The sequence below is a fragment of the Wyeomyia smithii genome, chromosome 1 (genome assembly GCF_029784165.1).
Source record: "Wyeomyia smithii strain HCP4-BCI-WySm-NY-G18 chromosome 1, ASM2978416v1, whole genome shotgun sequence".
Taxonomy (NCBI): Eukaryota; Metazoa; Arthropoda; class Insecta; order Diptera; family Culicidae; genus Wyeomyia; species Wyeomyia smithii.
The window spans coordinates 14,934,359-14,957,049 of NC_073694.1; the positions used below are offsets into that span (position 1 = coordinate 14,934,359).

Here is a 22,691-nt window from a genome sequence, read left to right on the forward strand (position 1 = left end):
TACTGGGAAAGAAATGCCTACTAAATGAAAGCAACTATAATATTTTTTAACATACTTTTATTATTCTATTTTACTATAATCTCTTTCTGGAGGAATGCATTCCTCCGTTTTTGTTTCCACAAACTACCGCTTCCATGCCCGCTCAATAATCCAGTCAAGATAGCTGGAAACACGAGTGTAAATTCCGGCGTAATTTTCGTCTCCACAACCGGGCCCGGTGGAAACCAGCCCAACCAGATAGAACTTATTGTCCTGCGCAAGTACCAACGGACCACCGGAGTCTCCTTCGCAGGTATCGGTCGCAACACGATCCGAGTTAAGCTCACCCAGGGCACAAATTTGTTTATCGGTGAGATTGAGCGGATAACCGCCGGCTGTGAACCGGGCTTGGCAAGTGCTTCGTAATACCGGATTGACTGTTCCTTTCAGCAACGAGTTTGGTAGATTTTCTGCAATTAAAAAAATCATGTTAGCTGAGAGCTGATTTCCTGACAGTTGATTCATATTTCACCTGCATTATCTTTACCCCATCCCATCAGGGTTAAATTCGCCGACTCCGGAAGATCGATCAACGATGTGTACAGACAAATCGGTTGAACTTGGTCGTTCATCGTGACTGGGTCTCGCAGTTCAATCAGCGCGATGTCGTTTTGTTTGCTCAGGTGACTGTAATCCTTGTGCCGATAAATTTTTGCAATGTTATAAGTATCGGCCAGAGAGTCGTCCGCTTGGTTTGTCCCTAGGCGAATGGACAGGGGTTTCCCAGACCGGAAACAGTGCGCTGCCGTCAGTAGAAACCGATTGGAAATCAGCGAAGCTCCACACCGTGTCCGTACGTCGGCATACACAACCAAAGCCATGAACGGGAACTCGCCAACTTTAGCCTCGGTGACCACACCGACCGCGTGGTCCGCAATTCGGACTCCCGTCTTTCGTACCGAGGCGCACGCCTCATTGACGACACGTGCGGATGAATCGAACGTTGCGTTCGGAACCGGCGCACAGCAGATTACCGGAACTTTGTCTTCTAAAAACTCGCAGTGTGACTCCCCCGCTCGGTAGCTCGCCATACAATCGGATGTTCTGCGGCAAACACCGGTGTTGCCGTTTTTCAGCGGACACGGGTCTTTTTCTGCGAAGGGTATAGTAAGCGATTTGTGAAATTCTTTGTCAGTTTGATTTATTTTGCATAACAATAATAATAAACAACAATTCTCATAAGCTGAAGGACAGTGTGAGCGGGTTCGTTGCTTAAACATCTACTTCTACTTGGTTTCCCAACACTTTACGATGCCCCACGCTCAGGAAGGCCAAATAAAGCAGTCACAGAATGTTGAAGTGTTGATTATTTGTTTTTGTTTGGATTTGCAAGACAAAATATTCATCGACTATCTAAAACATGGTAAAACAATCAAGAAATAATTGAGAGAATAAAAAAGTGCTCTTTCACCAAGACAACGGTCCCGCACATTCTGCTCGCGATATGACCGAGAAATTGAAAGAATCGTGCTACGATCTGGCAAGCATTCAACTCGAATGAAGAAGTAGAAACAAACGACTATTTTAAAGGCTTTGGCGCGCAGTACTATATCGGATTTTAAAAGAACTGCTGACATAAGAACATTACTCCAGATGGAGATTATATCGAAAAATAAAAATTTTTGTACGTAAATTTTCTTTTTTTTTATTGTTCTTTTTTTAATTGGAGCAAAAACCATCTAGCTCGCGGGGTAGAAATGCAAACATAACTACAAAATTGACAAAGTAAAGGCTGTTCCACATCAAACTCCAGCACGGAAAAAAGCTTTAGCAAATTGCCCATTGGGTATTTTTTTCTGAAAATTTGGGTAGAAATAGTTTTATCGCATGGCGTCATCTGGAAAATTCCTAACTATCTTATCGGGACATCGAAAAACAATTCGCATTCGTGCAGTCAACAGTGAGTCGTGTGACAAAACGTTCCCCAGTAACAATATTGGTTTTATAAAAGTTTTATTATGCCTAATACAACGCTATAAAACTTCGATATAACCAGTTTTGTTACTTGAGGTTACTACGAAAGTCTAGTCATCGAACGAAAGGAGAAATGCGGTCAGAATGGATGTTCTATTAGTGGCCAAAAAGTTGAATCTGTCCGAGTCTTTCGCGAAGGGACTGCATATGTACAAAGTGCAGGAGGCTTAAAATCGTGACATACAGCAAAATGCGGTTGGAAAGCCACGGATCCAGAAACTGTCCACCCAGATGCTGACGAAGCCTTATTGAATCCTTGCCTTATTGATTATGAGACGCGGCAGCATCCGGGGATCCGGGACCACTGTTCTTCACCGCCCAGCACAAGTCTGATATTCCGGAGAAAATGCAGAAGCAAGAGCTTTCAAAGTTCATCAAGACATTCGTTAACTTTCAAGTGGTCTGCTCATGTGACAAACGGAGTGCGCCGTTCGTGACAACCGGGACTGTAAACGGAAAGACCTACCTTGAGGGGTGTCTACAGAAACGTATGCTTTCTGTGTTGATCTGTTGAAGCAACACGAGGCCCTACGATTTTCTGGCCAACTTCAGCTTCCTACCACTATTCGAACGCTATCCTGGAGTGGTACGAAACCAACGCACAGTGGTCCAATAAGGCAAAAAGTGGAACTTAATTCCATAGCGCCTTTCACCTTCATCCTAGCTTAAAAGTGCCTTCGGAAGAAATATTTGTATGAATGGCCCTCATAATCGCAAATTGTCGAAAAGTATAAAAAAGTTACGATACTAAAAAGAAAAAAAATAACTTTTTGTTTTAAGAGATAGAAGAATAGTTTATTCAGAAAAGTTGTATAAAATTCAAAAATATGAAACTGTGTTGAACAAATGAAAACCCTATCTATTTTCTGTACAAAGTTATAAAGTGTATTACATGGAACTTACTTAAAACTTAGTTTTTGAAGTAGAATACTTCTCTCAGGAAGTTCGGCTACATAGAGATGTAAATGAAAATCTAAAACCGAAAAAAGTGAAAAATATGTCCAATTTCAAATGCTCATAAATCGGTTAGTATTCGATGGTTTTCCTTCGTTCTTGCAGCAATAGATTGGAAAATCTTCTAAGATTCTTCCCAAATGAAGATAATTGTAAATTTATTATTCAAACTATTGTACTATTGAAAATAGTCAAGCCTTGTCGAATGAAAAATTCGACCTCTGATTGGTCGTTGTATGATTACTTCCCAAGCACGGTCGACAGAATCATATACCTTGCAATTTAAAATATGCTATTTGACCTATATAAGAGCCTGTTTCAGCCGAAGCCGCTCATAAAAGTTCTAGACAGCGACAACAGCAGCAGTCCTCCCTTAGCAGCAGCAGTGGATACAACAGCAGTAGCAGTGCAGCGGATAACGACCACAGCTGTGGTATGGCAACGGATATCAAAGCGCGTCTCAGCATCGATAGCAGGACCACGTGATGCAGGGCAGCGGATACCAATGGCAACGGAAGCGTCCACTACTGTGGCAACGGGGATAGCGCAGCGGTTAACGTTGGTCTCAGCATCTATATAAGCAGGGTCAGCTGATGCAGTGTGGCATTTTAGTAAAATGCTGTCTCTGAGCGATAGCAGGCACACTAGCAAATGCACCCAATGAAAAGAATGTTCTGGAAAGCTTTTCAGTGTTTATTTCCTCCAAGGAATACTTTATTCGCACTGCCAGTGATAACGCACAGATGTGATCGGCATCTTATCAAACATTGAATCAAAAAACGAATTGTCCTTTTCAGGATGAAATAAAAACCTAATTGAAGAGTTAATATTTTCTCTTAAATCAATTTACACTTTCAAGAAATTTGGAACAGATATATATGTATTTGGTTTCATCTCCGTGTCTCAGAACGTACTGAATTATCTTTTCCTTCAGTCATGAGCACAACATCCGAAAAGTTTTCATTATCAGCATAGAAATTAATTTTTCGCATAATCAAAATTCAAAAATTATCAAGTCCAAATCATGACAAGCAACTATATTATTGAGAATGGTCAATCTTTGTTGAAGCGCGAAATTTGACTGATCTGATTAGTCGTTAATATGATTGCTTCCCAAGCACGGTCGACAGAATCATAGACTTTGCCATTTTAAATTTGCTATTTGTCTGTATAAGAGTAAGGATGGGAAATATCGACTGAAATGGCTATCGATAGTTATCGATGATTTTCTACTACTATCGGTAACTATCGATAGGTTATATATTAGCATGGCTACGGATAGCGTAGCAGTTACAGCGGGTTTAGCATCGATAGCAGCTGATGCAGTAAGGCACTTTAGTGAAATGCAGTCTCTGTGCGATAGCGGGCACTAGTAAATGCATTCAATAAAAAGTTGACTCATCTTTACAACACATGAGCCGTCGAGTTTGAGTGTTAAATCAGCTTTTCACTGTTTGTTTTATCACAAGAAATACTCTATTCGCACTGTCAGTGATAAAGCCAAGATGTGATCGGTATCTTATCCGATATTGAATTGAACAACAAATTAAAAAATGACTGACACGCAAGCAGCTGGGTTTTCTTGTAAAAGTATTCTACTTCATCCTTGCGGTCGTGGCTTTGCACACAACCTTCCTGTGATTTTTTTTGTACTTAACTTTTGTTAGTTGCATTTTACATGAACGTGTTGTTCGGAGGAATTGTTAGGGCACATATAACACACATTTTTGCCAAAGACCGTATATCTCCAGGACTTTTCCTTATAAAGTTATATCTTATTTTAGCTAATTTTTTCGATAATTTCAACAACGTATAGGTTGAAAAGGGGCAAGTGGAATCATGTTGTCAATACTTTTCCTCAAAGTTAAGCTGAAGTACTATAAACTCCTTCAGGTTCCATTTGTCCCAATTCACCCATATAAGAGTACGGCGAACATATGTTACCGTAGGTTTTCATATATCAATAATACTAACTTTTTTGTGTTAAGAGATAGGAGAATGATTTATTCGGCAAAGTTTTAGAACGCAAAAAATATGAAACTTGCTGAACAAATGAAAATCCTATCTTCATTGGGTACAGAGTTATAGAGTATATTCTATAAAAGTTAACTATAAAACTTTTATTAGTTCCATTTTACAAAAAAACGTAATTCTAGAGAAGTATTTGGACATTCAAAACACACGTTTTTGTTGAAGGCCACACATCTCCAGAACTTATCCTTACAAAGTTGTAGCACATTTCAGCATATTTTATACGATTTTGAAATTATCGAAAAAATATGCTAAAATATAATATAACTTTGTAAGGAAAAGCCCTGGAGATTTATGGTCTTTGCCAAAAATGTGTGTTTTGATGATGATGATGATGATGGTCCCGCCTCTTACCCCTACAAAGATTTGAGGTAGACGATTTATCTATTAGATAATTAGTTATTACTTCAATTAAACCAGAAAGCAAAAAAAAACGGACTGGTTTTGTCAATACAGATATAAAATCCTCCATAATATTCCAATGCTTAAACGGCAGTATTACTGAATAAAAAAAAATTTAAACACAAATTTCTAAGCCGTTCTACGACCAAGATTACCAAGTTCTAATTATTTTACTTCTTTCAATCAATTGAACATTATTCACATCTGAATTAAGCCAACACCCAATCTAGCCCACAGCTAAATTGCTACAGTCCCAACAAGGCCATTCCCGCCGAACTCAGCAAGCGAATCACAGGTGAACCGTGAACTTAACATGAGACTCATGAGGATGTCCCCACCTAGGGAAGTCTAGAAAATTTCCAACCCGAAAAAGTCCTAGAACAGCTAGGAATTTCAACGTCCAAAGACAATCAAAAGTGTCATAATTTTCCCGAGTAATCCGTCGTATGTCCAGAACTACTTAAAAGTTTATTGTGTCACAAAAACTCAATTTTCATAACATACATCAGCATAATACATCTGTATGTATGTAAATAAAAAAAACCTTTATTTTTCAAAATGTCATATATTAATTTAAGAAAGGTAGTCAATTATATCTGTGTAACGCGCGCGATTCTCAAACCTTTGTAGACTTCTCATTTATTTTTTTTTTACTACTACATTAAATACAAAATCCATCATTATCATCGGGACGAACATAATAGTTTTTACAATGCTTAAATAAATACTAAAAAGCTATTACAGCAAAAGTCCACATAAAATCATCCGTTATGAAAACTTCGTCAATTTAGTGCGTGAATTGTAAAACATTTCTGTTTAGCTGCCTAAAAAACAGCTTTAACGTGTGAAATACATTGTCTCTTGAACTCAAGTAGCGTTGCTGCACGTTTGACCTGTGTAGGCATCGAATTGAACACTTTAATTCCTTTAAAAAATAATGAATTCTGCGAAGCTCCAAAAATAAAATTTGGTGTTCGAATTTCTGTCGCGTTTCTAGTATTGTATCTATGAATATCACTTCCTCTCACAATTCGATCACACAAATATCGAGGCAGCAATCCGTTAACTATTTTAAAAATGAACACCATCGTCATGAACACAATTCGCTGCTTCACAGATAACCATTGCAAGGCATCCAACATCAAGGCCGAGGAAGTGAATCTACTACATCTCAAAATTAACCGCATAACTTTATTCTGCAAACGCTGTAACCTCGATATTTGAGTTTCATTTGCCAAAAATAAAATGGATGAGCAAAAGTCCAAGTGGGGAGAGATGATTGATTTATAGAGATGAATCTTGCTAAAAGTACTCAACTCTTTATTCAAACGACAGAGAATTCCATATTTTTGGCAATTTTCTTGATGACATTGTCAATATGAATATTGAACTTAAGTTTGTCATCAATAGTCACGCCAAGATATTTCATCTCACGTACGCGTTCAAGTGTCTCGCTGTCAATTTCCACAGAGACATTTTCAGTAACACGGTTGCGCGAAATAACCATAAATTTAGTTTTACTTATATTCAGTTTTAGTTGTTTGAATTTCAACCATCTACTCAGCGAACACAAGTCCTCATTCAAGCGAATAATAGCAAAATCGAGATCTTTAGCTGCAATGAACAGTACAGTATCATCAGCAAAAAGGTTAATATCACAGAAACGTAAAACTTGTCTCATGTCATTAATGTACATTATGAATAAAATGGGCCCTAATACACTTCCTTGAGGTACTCCAAGAATGTTTCCCATGGGAAAAGATGTAAATTCATTGAAAATAGTCCGTTGAGTTCTGTCACACAAGTAGCTCTCAAACCACTTGTATGCAGTACCTGTAATACCAAAGCGCTTTATTGTTCGTAACAATAAGGGCCTAGAAATTGTTTCGAAAGCGCGTTTTAAATCCAAGAACACTGCAACAATAGTTTCTTTACGCTCAATATTTTCATTCCATTTTGCTAACACCAAATTCAACGCAGTTTCACAAGAATGACCTTCTCGATAGCCTGATTGTTCTGGTATTAACAAACTGTTCATATTGAGATAATTTAAAAGTTGGCCTTTGATACCAAGTTCTAAAATTTTTTCTAATGTGTGCAACATGTTGATGGGACGAAACTTTTCGGCTTTACTCGTACCAGCAACCTTTTGAATAGGAACCACCAAAGATTCCTTCCAAACTCGTGGCACGTGCCCAGTTTGTAACGATTCATTGATTAGGCCAAGGAGGTCGTGTCCGATGACATGAAAGCAATCTTGAATTACTTTTGCATTAACGTTATCGATTCCAGCCGTTTTTTGCATTGAAAAACAAATGTTTTTCAGTTCTATGTATGAAATAGGGTGAAAACCGGTCAAAGTACAGTTAACATTAATTGGCTGTTTCATTTCATCAGGTTCATCCACCAATTCAATAGATCGATTGATATCTGAAACACTATCGATAAAATAAGTATTGAACTTAGAAGCGATTGCTTGTTCTGATCGTTCTTCTGTGCCATTAAAGGTTATGGACCGCGATTTGCAAACGCCAGGTTTCAACAATGACTTTAATATTTTCCATAACTCTTTGCTGTTATTTTTATGATGTTCAATTTTCCTCTGTATATATTCGCTCCGTGTTTTGATCAGAGTTTGAGAATATATATTTCGCGCCATCGTATAGTTACGCCAGTGATCATTACTATTTGTTCTACAAAACTTTTTATACCATCCATCTCTCTTACGTTTAAGACGTAAAAGATCCAAAGTGTACCACTTGTTGGAGTTCTTCACAACAACAAACTTTTGTTCCACTAACTGATTAGTACACGTTTTTAAGACGTTATTGAGAACATCGGTTTTATGATCAAGGCACCCCGATAATGGGAAATCCACGTTTCTCGCGACAAGATCCGAAACCTTTCGTTTCGAGTAATTTTTCCAACACTTTAGTTTAACTAAATTATCATACACTGTTTATACTACTTTATATTACTTTACAGTAATAACAAGAGTCTCATGATCGGTTGTTTTCAATTCAGAATTTACTGCAGCGCGAACAGAATCAAAGTTTGTATAAACATGATCAATTAAAGTTTTACTAGGGGGATTCATGTCGAGCTCGTAAACAAATACCCAGCCGTAAAAATACTCACCTCCATTGACGAGTAATGGAAGATACGCAGTTTACGGCTTGGTATTCGTATACGAGCTCGATGTGAAGACCCCTACTGTGTCTAGAAATACGCGTATATTCAGTAACAACTTGTTTTAAATTGCAAAACTCTATTAATCTCTTCAAATGGCTCGAATTAAAGCTATCACGCCAGTTTATGTTAAAGTCACCAGCAATCACGTTAAATTTGCGGCTATCCACAAATAACTCAAACCAGTTTTCTAGTATTTGCAAAAATCGCTGATCACTAGAACTAGGGGAATGATAAACTACGCCATAGTTACCAACCTTCATGCCTCGGTCCACTGTTATGCCCAAAAACCAATTTCCTTCAGTTGCTTCATTGAAACAAACATTGAATTGTACTGATTCTTTGACATAAATAGCAACCCCTCCAGTATGTCTAGAATGTGATAAACAGGCAGCAATATTGTATCCCGGAATAGAATATTGATCAAATGCATCGATATCTACTATGTGTGTTTCTGACAAAAAAACTAAAAATGGACGATTCAACTCTACAATATGACGTAAAGCTACGTATTTTGTAGAGAGACCAGCAATATTCAAATATATAATATCTAAGCTACACACATTCCTGGAACCTGATTGCTATTTTTTGAAATGCAGGCTGCCTTTTTTTTTATCATACAATTTTTTATAAACTAAGCACTCTGAACTAGATGCCACATGGTTAACGTCCAGATTCATTTTACGATCTTTATTGTATTTAGAACAATTAACGCATTTCAATACAGTGGATGTGCATTCCGAAGTTCTATGATGCTCACTACACAAAAAGCACGTTTCATGGTTTTTGCAATCTGTACTCTTGTGGCCGAATTCTCCACATTTGAAGCATCTAAGGACATTTATCGCTGGAACTATAGGGCACCGATCCCACCCAACATTTACTTTTTTCGCGGATAATAAACAGTCATAAGTCTTTTTATCGACTTCTATCACAACGGTGTACTTGTTATACGTGAAACGTGGATTTTCAAACGTACGCAAGACTTTGACATCTCCAATTGCAATGTCTTCATTTTGACTTTTCAAAAAGTCAATGAAGACATCTGAGGAATATTGATCGCTCATGCCCAACACTTTTAATCTTGGCACCGGAGGTGTGGGAACAACAGCTGTATAGCTTTCACCCAGATTACCTTCAATGCCATTTTTCAACACCTCCACATTTTCTTTTGTTGCACACTCAACAATAACAGAGCCGTCTTTCCCGGTTTTAAAGTTACTAATCTTGTGTGTTTTAGGATTTAATTTTGATTTTAAAAACTCCCGCGTAGCTTCGCTACTTTGGGTGGACTCTTTTGGTTTAATCACGATGACCGGACAAGCCTTACGTTTCTTACTACCGCTCAAAACGTTTGCATAAGTCATCGGTTCATCGCTAAAACTTTGTTTTTCATCTTTCGTTTTTTAACCTTTTTAGCTCGTTTTTTAACCTTTTTAGCTGAATTACGGCTGAGATCAGCCGGTTCAGATATCACACTATTCATCGCAACTAAATCCCTATCACGTTTATTTTCAAAAAATGACAGAGTCATATTATTCATTTTTTCATGCATTAATTTTTCAAAATCGGCAACTCTTTCCTTTAGAGTACCATTTACATTTAATCTCATTTCTTCCATCCCGATCTTGAACGCGTTGTCTATCTGAGCTGCAATGTTGTTTTGCAAATCTGTAAAAGAGGCAGAAATTTTGTTAATCTCGTCTCTTATTACTTTGACATCCAAAACCGATACATTCTGCTCATCACAACACTGAACCAATAGAAAATTATCACACTTGAACAGAAGATTGTCATTCGCATTGATCAACTTAATAGTCGCATTACCGATGCCTACACAGCGAGAGTGAAATCTCTGTTTGCAGTTACAACAGTAAACGACATCGTTGATCACCACCGTTTGACTACACTTTGCACATTCCATATTACCTACACAGTGGATGCTGTACGGCGACACAACACTACCGGCAGAGACAATTGAAAAAGGAAAAAACAATGCCGACGGCAGCCAGCCGTGGCGGAAAGCAAATAAAATTGCAAAATTTATTCAAAATAAGCAGCAGATATTACTGCACTTCTACTTATCCTGATGAAGATCTTTCTATAGTACACTTTAGACACTAAATATTCTATGTGCACACACAATTCCACACGTAAAAATTCGAAAATATCACAGCACGTTATAAACAAACTATGATGCTCGTCATTACGCATGTTTTGTGGGTCCTTACAATAGAAGTTTCCCGTCAAAAAATTTTATTCGCTCACACGATGTCTTTTAATTTGTAAAACCGATCCTCATTTAAATTTTTTTCTATGAGGGTTGTAACTATTGAAAAAAATAAAAAAACGAAAAATGCACATTTTACCCCATCCTGCCGAACACACTTTTTTTGCGTTTCACCCTTTTTCCTCTGAGATTAGTGGTGAATTTCATTCAATGAGGCAAATGAAGGTGGGGAGATAGCGGGAGAAGAATGCTTATGCTACAAGTATACCATTATAGTGTTTATGAAGACAATAATAAACTAAACTTAATTAGGCGAGATCTCACACTCGAAACACGAACCGTGTTGTTCGATTCACGTTGTTTTTCAACCATGACGTTGTTTAGGATTTACTGTTTTATGCTGACTAACTTTTTTTCCGCACCTTCATGTATATCTCATTGAATAATGTTTACATCGATTTTCTGGCAGCTGTTTTCGATGTAAATAATCTCAACTAGGTAAAACAAACAAATACCTTGAAAAAGCTGTGTGATAAACCTCAATCCCACCCGCGGCAGAAAATGCAGCCGCAAGAATAAAGAAATTCGAAAACATTGTACACACTTAGAAAATTTCGCCGAATCTCGGCATTGTTTGTGCCGAGATACGGACAGCCGAGTGCTCGGCAATCATCTCGGCGGAATCTATTTTGCCGAAAATCTCGGGAGACCAATATTTGACAAATGTCATTTTATGCCGAGAATCGCGGCGCGCATTTGACTGTGCTCTCGGCAAATCCAGCCGAGAGGCGGCAAACTAGTCTAACGACTTTTCGGTTATATAAGCTGAATGCTCGGCACAGTAAAGAGCTTTTTTTTCAGTGGAATCCAATCGCAGAGAATAATTTCGCTTAGAATTCGGTAGTTTTCTTTCGAAAGATCAATTATAGGCTCGATGAGTTTCAATAGGTAATAAAATTTATTCATATTGAGTTTTGAATGTTTGTCTTTACCTTGGTCGCATGTAGGGCATTAGGCAAAACATTTAGTCTAATACTACGTCTAACGTTTATCCTTAAAACAAATATAATAATATTGCATTTATACTATTTTAAACCACACTTTTTCGACCTCCAGCCGCCTTCGAACTGTACGAATCTGTACTACATTTTTTCGGCCAACAGATTGTAAACACCTGTAGTTCGCACAAAATTCAACCATACCTTTATCTGCTTCCAGTTTGCTCGCCCGTAACACGCACAAATTTGCACTAAGAAAAATGGCGGCAACTCGTTCATGAGAATGACAGCTGCATTGCCGAAATACGGCAACAATCAAAATTCGTGCCGAGATCCCAGTGATGTTTTTGCTGACCTCGGCATATTCTGTGTTTAACGATAAATTCGGCAAAAAATAGAGACGAGATTCGTCAAGCTTTGTTTATTTGGCGAAGTCCCGGTAAAACGATTTGACGACTTTCGGCAACCGGCGTTTTTATGCTGAAATATCGGTTGAATCCCAAGTTGCCGAGTGAACTCGGATGTTTTTTTAGCCGAGCTTGAGATCCAGTTTTAAGTGTGTAAGTATTTTACGATTATCTAAAACTCTCAAGTTAGTAAAATGTAGATACACTAAGGTCACTTTTTACGCGGTTTTTTACGCGGGTTTTTTACGCGGCTTTTTTTACGCGGATTCCGGAATTTACGCGGTTTTTTTTTACGCGGATTCCGGAATTTACGCGGATTCCGGAATTTACGCGGTATTTTTTTGCCCGGATTTCGGTTCCCCTTCACTTGGATTGCAAATTTAACGATGGTTTTTTTACGCGGATTCCGGAATTTACGCGGTTTTTTTTACGTGGATTCCGGAATTTACGCGGTTTTTTTTTACGCGGATTCCGGAATTTACGCAGTTTTTTTTTTACGCGGCACGTATCCCCCGCGTAAAAAGCGACTTTAGTGTATTGTGATTTCAGCCAACAAAATAATGGGACATCTCTGGCGAGTGCAATTCCCACTGTCGGAATCGCTGCAACGGCAACCTTCAACAGCAGCAGCAGTACCTAACAATTTAACTACGGGAGTTAGTAGTTATAGTGTTCTGCTAGTTATATATAGTTATATATAGTGTTCTGCTAGTTACATATAGTTATAAATAAATGTTTTAACGAATAGTTTATTTCAAGTTTTTTCCTCTGGCTTTTCGAGTAGTGGTTCACATAGTTTTTCTCTATAATATCAAACTTTCGACTCATTCTCGGCTACGGCAAAATAGCTTAGCATATCGATAACTGGCAAACGAATGTTAGTGATGATTTTGAGCTTTCCATACTTGTTCGTGTCCATTACCGATATACTTCCTCTGCATGTACTCTAATTAAATATTGTATCGGTCATCCATAATTTCTCGAAAAGGCTTAAATTCCAGGATCAGGCTCGTTCCAGAGGTTCGAAGGGAGAACTGTGAATGCTTATGCAACCGGAGAAAACTGAGGCAGAAGCATTTAACGGTGAACATAATTTTAGAAGTTCGTTTTTTCACTGAATGGTTCTATACCGCCGTTTGTTCAATTTGGCTATTATAGACTTACGAGGTACATTAGTGAGTAAAATGTTACTTAACAGAAAGGCACAATGTCCCAGTGAAAAAATGTAACATTCGTTGGTTCATAATTGTAAACCGTGGAACATTTCAGAGACGTGCGAGATACTTTTGATAAACGTGGGACATTTCGCGGGACGTTTTTCTAAGTAGGACATTTTGTTAAGCAGTGGGACTGTCTCGCTAAATGCGGGTCGTCTGGTCGTTTAACTTAACAACACATGCGCCTCGATTTTGATGATTCAGAGGAATTGGTAAAGAAAGATCTGCATAAAAGGGCAACGAAAAAGCTTTTTAGTAGCAGTTGCATTATCTGGCCCGGGAACAACGAATGAGTACGGGTGATAAAATGACACGGATGAGTGTTAGATAGGATTCTTGGATTGGTCATCAAAAATCAGCGAGTGATGGTCACGGTCATAATTTACTGTTTGTCCGAAAAGGGTTACAATCCAGATTATAGTGCGTTTTACGCAAAAGTTTTACGAATATGATCGCCGATCGGTTGAAGAGCATACATGCATTGAAGCAAGCATAGGTAAGGAATCTACTTGCACATTTGTTTGCCGAAGGTGGATTTAGTATTATCAGTTCAGAAGGTGATAAATCGAATGATAGTTGATGGAAAACGACAAAGTTACGCTTTGGTTGGCGAGGCAAATTATATGGGAAATTCTACTGATGGAGGAGTATATTTAGTGTCTCTAGGTTTTCCTAGTTTTAAGCCTGTAGTCATTGCTGATAAAAGTCATTTTCCCCAGCAAAATTCTTCGAAAATTACAACCAATCATTTTCAATTTTCACTTCCAATGATCGCAGAACTCTTTCAGATACACTAGATTTTCGTCCTACGAACGTGCTGTTATACTCAGATGAAATAGATCGCGCGCATCGTTCACGGTTACGGAATAAAATTTGACGACAAATCCATTTGGTTGTATCCTCACTTCAAAGCGAAAAAGAAAAACAAACAGTCCACTCAACCAAAATAAACCTCACCGAAACACTTTTTCACTGACACTGACCGATGCCTTGACAATCTTCGTTAACTAATAAACTGATTTTGTTGTCTTGCTGTCATCGCATGAAATATAATGAGGTGTTTTGACAGTTCACTTCCATGCAAAAAGCGGGAAGGGAGAACTCTGAAAGGATTGTAAAAAAATAACGTTTATGGATGCTTTTTTTCACTTTCACTCAAGAGTGTCAACAAATATCAACCCTGCCTGTAGTACACTCTTTGACCAAGCGTCAAATATTTGTCACTCTTTGACAGATAAAAATTTGGTCAAAGATAATTATTTGCCACTGTCCAATTTTTACATGGGGCAAACATGGGCAAACAACAACCATGATGTCAAATAAGTTTAACCATTATGTCAGAAGGTCAAATATTTGACCATTGGTCAAAGAGTGTAATACAGGCTTTAAGCTTAAAGAATTCAAGGATAGTTTGCCACTATTTCTGAAACATTTTCTGAAAAGAGGAAATACAGTCGCAGCAGCAACGAATCAGTCTTTCTGAACGGATGCTGGATACCTCCGAATCGAGAGTTAAGTTTTAGTCTCGTTATTTTACGAATCGTGGAGAGACTTTTTCGGTGCAGTTCCGAAAGAATTTTGTCAGGTAATGTGTTATTTAAATTTGCGTGCAGAAGTTTTTTCATAGTGAATAAAACGGTGCTTGGTTTTGTCAACAATTCCAGTACCAAGAACATGTCAAAAATGACAATGTTGTCAAAAAGATTGGGGTGAATAATATTTTGAAGTGCTGCAAGAACGTAAGTTTCCAAACTCAACATTCATGCAAGGTGAAGAAAATATGCAACATTCATGCATTTTCAACTTTTCAAAAAATAATAGTAAATTAAATACTCATGGAAAAAAATGATTTTAGCGCTATTAATCTTTGAATGTAAGTACTTTGAAGAAAAAAATATAAAAATAGGGAGTAAGGTCCGACCGGAAATGTCTATTCTTCCGAACAACACTTTCGTGTAAGATGCAACTAACAAAAGTGAAGTACAAAAAACTAGCTTTTAAGTAAGTTCCGTGTAATATACTTCAAAACTTTGTACCGAAAAAAGATAGGATTTTCATTTGTTCAACAAAGTTTCATATTTTTGAGTTTTCTACAATTTTGCAGAATAAGCTATTCTTCTATCTCTCACCAAAAAAATGTTATTTTTTTATTTTTAGTATAGTAAACTTTTCATATTTTTTGACAATTTGCGATTATGCGAGACATTCATGCAAACAATTGTTCCGCAGACACTTTTAAGCTATGATGAAGGTGAAAGGCGCTATGGAATTAAGTTCTACTTTTTGCCTTATTGGACCACTGTGCAAGGGGGTCACTTTCGTACCCAAGGACGTGAACCCCCCAAACCCAACTATCAGTAGTCTGTAACACATAAACACAGACAACCAGATGTCCCACGAAATTTATTCTATTATTAAAAAACTGTCAATTCAAATGAGTTTCAGTTATGCGGAATATTCCCGCCGCAGCGGTGGTGGCGCTGATGTGCGTTTTCCCTTTAAACTGAGAGGTGAGACAGTGAGTTAATTTAAGTTTTTCTGAGAAAACCAGAAAATTAAAGAGCAAATCTGAGTAAATCTCGTGTCTCTGAATATCCATCCTTAAACTGTTTCCCACCGCAAATATACACATGAATGTTGCTCGGTCTCACCGTTCATAGGTAACTCTCGTGTCTCTGAATATACATGCTTTAACTTTTTCCCCACCGCGAATATAAACATAAATGTTGCTCGGTCACACCGTTCATATATTTTTCCATGTAACGGAATGCTGATGAAGAGCGTTTTGGAACGAAGAAAAAGGCTGTGTTTTTTAAAAAATATTCAATTTAGGAGGCCATATCTAGCTGTGGTCGAGTAAGCAAAAGTTTCATAACTACAGGAACGATAAATAAAAAATTTTACCGTAAGAAATGTTTGCAGAAGCGATTGATACCATTCCTACGAAGCCATGATGTCCCTTACTATTTTGACCTGATTTGGCATCCTGTCACTCCTCGAGGGATGTTTTAGAAAGGTACGAAGCGAATGGAATACATGTTATACCAAAAGATACGAATCCGCCAAACAGCCCGGAATTACATAAAATCGAACGATATTGGGCGCTTGTAAAGAGAGAGCTCTGTTGGCGTAAACAAAAAGCAATAACTGAAGAGAAATTTCGAAAATCGTGGACAAAAGTAGCTAAATCGGTTGCAAAGAGGTCAAAAGTTCGTCAATTCATCATACAGCCCAAGTAGGTAATGGATATTAGAGTTTTAATGAATATCGACGTACATATAAACGAATAAAAATATATCCCGAATTAAACTAATTGTACGATTGTTTTATTTTAAAATTCATGTGTCCAAACTTTGTCGCGAACAAGCCTTACTAACGTCGAGTAGAATCGAAGCTCCAGAAATTAAATTAGTTATTAGTTTATAATAATTGATTGCTAAAGCAATTTACCTAAAAAATAAACTGAAATATATCAAATAACCAAATACTTCCAACATCTGTTTTGTAACACTTGAACACATTTACGAGGCGCCTTTTCGACGGCACTCCGCGGTCTACACCTTTCTAAATTGTTGGTCCAGTTAACTTTCAAAAACATTTATCGGAGTTGAAGCATTTTGTAGAAAATCAGGTTTTATGAGTAAACATGAGAAGAAACATCTTCCGGTCAAGAAAAAATGTCATTCGTTGCAGGTTGTGACATTTTTAACCGAATGATCTTTGGCGATGTATAGTTATTTGTTTTTAAAAACAGCACACAACTGTTAATTTCAGTCACCACTGTATATTTGAGCAACCCAATGATTGACAGTCTCATTATCACCCCCCCAATGATGGCGGCAAATCACCAGAAAGGTTTCAAATGTAAAAAAACCAAACAATACTCGTGTTCCATGTTTGCCACTTGAAAGCGGCATTTCGGTTTATTCGCGTTGAAAGAGATTTCGAAGGCTGTTCGCACCTACGTGAACTCTCGTATATAATTGTCAAAATGTGCGTGATGACAAAAGCAAAAATATTTCCTTCTTTCTTTTTCGCACGCAGAAACCAAACAAATATCAGCAACACCGTCAACGCCAATACCATCTCAGGAGGCGGTGTGACTGCAAGTTGTCGATTGGTCAAAATAATCGCACGTGAATCACGAAGTAGGTTTTGGGGTAAACAAAAACTAAGCAGCGAACAGTCTTTAACCGCATCGGAGTTGAGTGGTATTTCCAACAACCTCCGAAGTTGTAACAACAGGTATGATCTTCACGTTAACTGACCTAGGTTACCGATAACGCACTTGTGTAGTTCCAACAGGTAATCAACGCGAATGCACATGTTGCTTTTAAGAGCTTTCAGCATAGGTATTCATTAAAGGAGGTGTGCCAACCAAATTACCCTAATCAAATTAAGCACAAACCGGTTCTGTGAACCGGTTCGGTAGAAACCAAATTGCAACAAGCAAAGAATGTTTTCGAAAAAAAACAAAGCTGTCAAACAAGTCGCCTGAAGTAGCAGTAATTTCTTACCGAAGAGGTCTGGTAAACGAATGATACTCTGGGAAAAGGTGTACCTCCCGAGGAAGACCACCAGTAGGAGCGTTGCGGGTACAGCCATCGCGCCCCGTAATGAATGACTATTTTGTTTACAGTTTTATTTGAACAGCAACTGGCTTATCGGCGCAGCGTACGTTGTGATACTGGTGAGCGTGTCGCTGCCTGCTTATCGCCTCATTCCTGGAAGTTCCTGCCCCTGACGTCACAAACCATCGTCAGCTTACGACACGTTCTATATGGCCACGATCACTAAAATCGTCAACTGCGGTGAGTCACACTTTTCATCTGATAACAGATGATTCTCGGTTGATATTTGATCAAGGAAACTTTCTGTCTACCGGAAAACTTCTAAAGTTGATGAGGACGATCGCGACGCGACGCTAGAAACCGATCACTTTCGTGGACTCGCAACGACTGGTCTTTGCTCTGAGAGCGGATACGGCTTATTCTGCTGGTGGGGCTGTAATCAGAGGACTCGAAATGAACTGCGGCTGAGGTTCATTCACAGCAGCCAAAACCAATACTAAAACTTAGCTTGTTTTGCGTTTTTCAGCGATGAAAGGTGTTGATTTCTCTTCTAAATTTGGCTTTAAGTTAGAAGTGTGTAAGCTCCACCACGTGGTTGATTTCAAATTTTCAAAGGGACAAGCCTCGGAAATTTGTATTCCTACCGGTGACGCATTCGGTGTTTCCTGACTCACCAGTTGCTGAGAGTGAAAAAGATTATCAATAGAAACAAAGAGGTGTTCAAATCCACAGCCATGGCACTGCTAGACGTTAAAAAGGCCTTTGATAACGTCTTGCATGATGACCTGGGGTTTAAACTGTGTAATTTCGGAGTTCCTGACTATCCAGCAAAAATCATACGAAACTATCTCCAACACAGAACTTTCCAAGTTTCGCTACATGGTGATCTGGCCACAGTTTCTCGCATCCCAACTGGTGTAGCTCTTATAAGCGACCAATATTTGCCACCACCCGCTTTCTGCTGTTCCAGAAAAAACCGTCTGACTTGCCGGTCAATAAACGAATGAGAAATTTCTTTGTTTGATTGATTGATTGAATTCTTTTGAAGGGACTTTAACTCCAAACGGTCATTCGTCACTATGAGAAATTTAATTCGATGGCAGACGCCTTTATAAGCGACTAATATTTGTCATCACCTGCTTTCTGCAAATAAATAAACAAATAATAATAAACAAATGAGAAATTCAATTCGATGGTATGCGCTTCTATAAGCGACCAAAATTTGCCACCACCCGCTTTCTGCTGCTCCAGAAAAAACCGTCCGCTTTGCCGATGCCGGAATGAAAAATTCAACTCGATGGCGTGCGTAAGAGTTTTGGAATGTAAATGATGTGGTGAAATGTTCAAATGGTACGTTTCACATCAAGGTTTCTTCACTTATTTGGAAAAGGGAGGAGTTTAGAAGAATAAGGAATGGTAAAGAAAGTGAAAAAGCATCGGAAACAGTGATCTCGAGTAAAACAACAACATCGGTTACAAAGTCAGATTGATTGTAGGTAGGTAGGTGATTGGTTGCTTGGTATGATTTAGAATTTTTGATCGGTTGATGCCAAAACCTCGATATTCCGAAAGAAAAGGACTCATATATAAGCGCTCAAAACCTGACCTCTTTTCTCTGGTTTTCTCTGGCTGAATAACTAGATTTTCAAATTCGCATGTCACGCATGTTAGCTCTTCGAATTCAATCGAATTGATCACAGCAGTGTACTCCGTGGCGTTCTTCTGTGTATTCTCTCTGGAGTGATGCATCACTCTTCATTCGCTGAGCTGTGGTGTAAACAGCAAATGTGTTAGTTTCTCTGCGAACATCAAAGACACAGCACAAAACTGAAAGCAAAGTGTAGTACTAAAAATGCCACAGACATCTCTCATGCTGGACAAGAAGTAAACGATGAATATTCACTTTGCTCTTCTCATAAAGTGAGGAAAACTTATACATACATGTTCCTCCTCCGATTCGAACTCAATTCGACAATTATTTTAAATTGGATCTGTAAATAGTAGGTTAGGGTATATATAATTCAAATTTAAAAACAATTTCCGCAGAAACCAGGTGAAAATTTAAACTACAAAAAAATGTTTGTACAATGAAATATTCCAAAATGGTGAAAACAAGGTATAGAAAAAAGTTGAAAAAAGAAACCTATATTACTCAAATGATAGCAATGGACTCAAAGCAAATTAATTAAATGAAGATAAATTTCATGTCTGTACGTATGATCTGAACTTCTCAGTCGTTTATTGACCTGCAAAGCGGACGGTTCCTTCAGGAGCAACAGAAAGCGGATGGTGGAAAATATTGTTGTTTACTTGTTTCAGATTTCGTTTTCCACCACTCTCAGTTGAATTAGAGATTTTGAACTGGTCTTTTTTCTGGTATTTAGAAACGCTAGTTAAATTTGGGATTATTATACGTTTACTTGTTTCAACTTTTTTTCACCAATTTAAAACCTCAATTTGAAACCTTTTTTCAACGCTGCGCTAATTACGCAAAGGTATCGAAACGAAAAAAACTCTAGAAAAGAACCATGCGCACCATTAGGGGGATTCATTCTACGAGTAAATTTGTATCCTTCTAATCAACGGAAAACGTTCAAACAACACTACTATTGAGACACGTCCATCGTTTTGACAGCTGCTAATGTGACACCAAGCTTACTAGAGGAAAAACTCATTCATGAAAACCCATAGGTGTACCAAATCACACACACACTAATTACGTAGCGTTGGTTACTGATAAGCTTCACTGGCACTAGATTGATAACAGAAGGAGTTGTTTCACTCGAGAATATCAGAGGGAATACCATGTTTTGAATTAATGTTTTTATTTTTGAGGTTTTATTCAGGACTTTACATCGTTGTACTATTTCATTGCTTAATCGTCACGCCAAACGATTGACTCGATCCAATCCAGATAGTACGCAACCCGGCTGTAAATTCCCGGCGAACTGGTGCCGCACAGTTTCCCGTTGGACGTCACACCCACAATGTAATGGTGCCGTTGATGCATCAGCGCCAGAGGGCCACCGGAGTCCCCAACGCAGGTATCTCCTGTCGTTTCATTGCGTGTATTTCTCCCCAGGGCACACAACTGGGTGGTCTGCAGTTCACCAGTGCTACGCCTGGATTTATCCTTCGCCAAAGTGTTATTGCAGGCCGCTCGATCCAGCGTGGTTACGTTCGCTTTACGTAGCACCGATGACAACTCGATATCGTTTGGATCCGTACTGCCCCAGCCGGCTATCGATAGGTTAACATGGGGCGCTGGATCCGTCAGATTGACGTATAAACAGGCGGGGATTAGAAACGGCTCGGTAGCTGTTCGATTCAACTTCAGCAGTGCGACGTCATTCCTCAATGGCCTCGAGGTATAGTTGGGATGAATGATAACTTTTTCAATTGCTATGTCCACCGGAGGTTCGGTTGTGCTGAAATTGAACAAGTCCAACACGCCAAACCGTGCGTAGAGAGGTGGCTCACCCGTAACACAGTGGGCAGCTGTCAGTAGATATTGGTACGATATGAGACTTGCGCCACAACGGAACGGCTGTGGCTGGTTGGTTCGCACGGTATATCCTAATGCGCCTATATGTGGGAAGTCATCCGACGACGCTTCCAAACTGCCAGTACCCGTGATCCGGTCACCGGCGTCCGACGCGTTCGGAAATGTAGCACATTTAAGTTCACTTTTGGAAGCTATCCGTGTCTGGGTACGTGCTGGGCTGATTTTTGCTTCCGTTCTAGGACAGCACACGACCGGTGTCATATTGTAGATCACACAGGTTCTCCATTCCTTTTGTGGGATGCTCTTCAGCTGCGGACAGTCACTGGTAAACTGACAAACTCCCTCATCAACACCATTCGACAGAGTACAATTTTCCCCCTCTGGAAGAAACGAAACAAAAAAACAAGTTTCCTGTTACACACAGACTGCATTGCGCATACGATGATATCATCTACCGAAGAGATCTAATTTTACAGCAATTATCAATCCACACCAGATCAGTTGGAGTCTTATGATAGTAAGCATTTTACTTTGGTTTGTGTTGAGTTAGGCTCATCCTAATCGGTCCAAACAGTCGATGTTGAAGTCTTTTCACGCCTTAGAAGGTCACAACACTGACAGTGGGGAAACTAGTTCTTCGCTCGTCGAAGATCATCCGTTGACTGTCTGCGGGTCGTTGTTGCTCTACTGGTGAATGATACCCACGACCGGTTCTCGGGGAAGCTTTGATTCATGCCTGGCCGGCTGTCACACATCTACAAGCGATCGATTTTGTGAGTTACCCTTAGCAAGCGTGAATTCATTCTCGGTTGCATCCCAGACACGCTAAAGCACACCGTTTGAGTGCACTGTAACAGAAACTGCCCGATTAGTGTTTATCAGTGACGATATTCGTAAAGAAATACTAAGAATGAAAATCTAAAGATGCAATTATTATAAAAGTGATCAGTTTTAAAGCGCTTATATCTCAGTCATTTGTCATTAGAGGAACAAGTCCTCTATGTCTGGCGTCTCGTCCCCAAAATTAATCACCGTCGCGCAAAAAATATCAAAGCTTTTTGCAAGATAACCCAATAACAATTCAACATTGTTTTTGGTTGAATTAAGCTTTGCGTTCATCCCTAATTTGGTTCCCGTAGCAGCAGCATGCGGTAGTTCAGAAGAGTCTTAGGAC

General features: G+C 38.8%; 1 protein-coding gene across 1 annotated transcript; it reads right to left on the reverse strand.

Moving 5' to 3' along the window:
• Positions 1–40: 40 nt before the first annotated feature.
• On the reverse strand, positions 41–22,198 carry LOC129716590 (transmembrane protease serine 9-like). Its single transcript, XM_055666424.1, has 5 exons — positions 21,973–22,198; positions 20,889–21,897; positions 17,959–18,065; positions 512–1,132; positions 41–449 (listed from the first exon to the last, which is right to left on the reverse strand). Exons 1-5 carry the CDS (start codon positions 22,040–22,042, stop codon positions 124–126), a joined length of 2,133 nt encoding a protein of 710 aa, XP_055522399.1. The 5' UTR covers positions 22,043–22,198; the 3' UTR covers positions 41–123.
• Between the last annotated feature and the right edge of the window lie 493 nt (positions 22,199–22,691).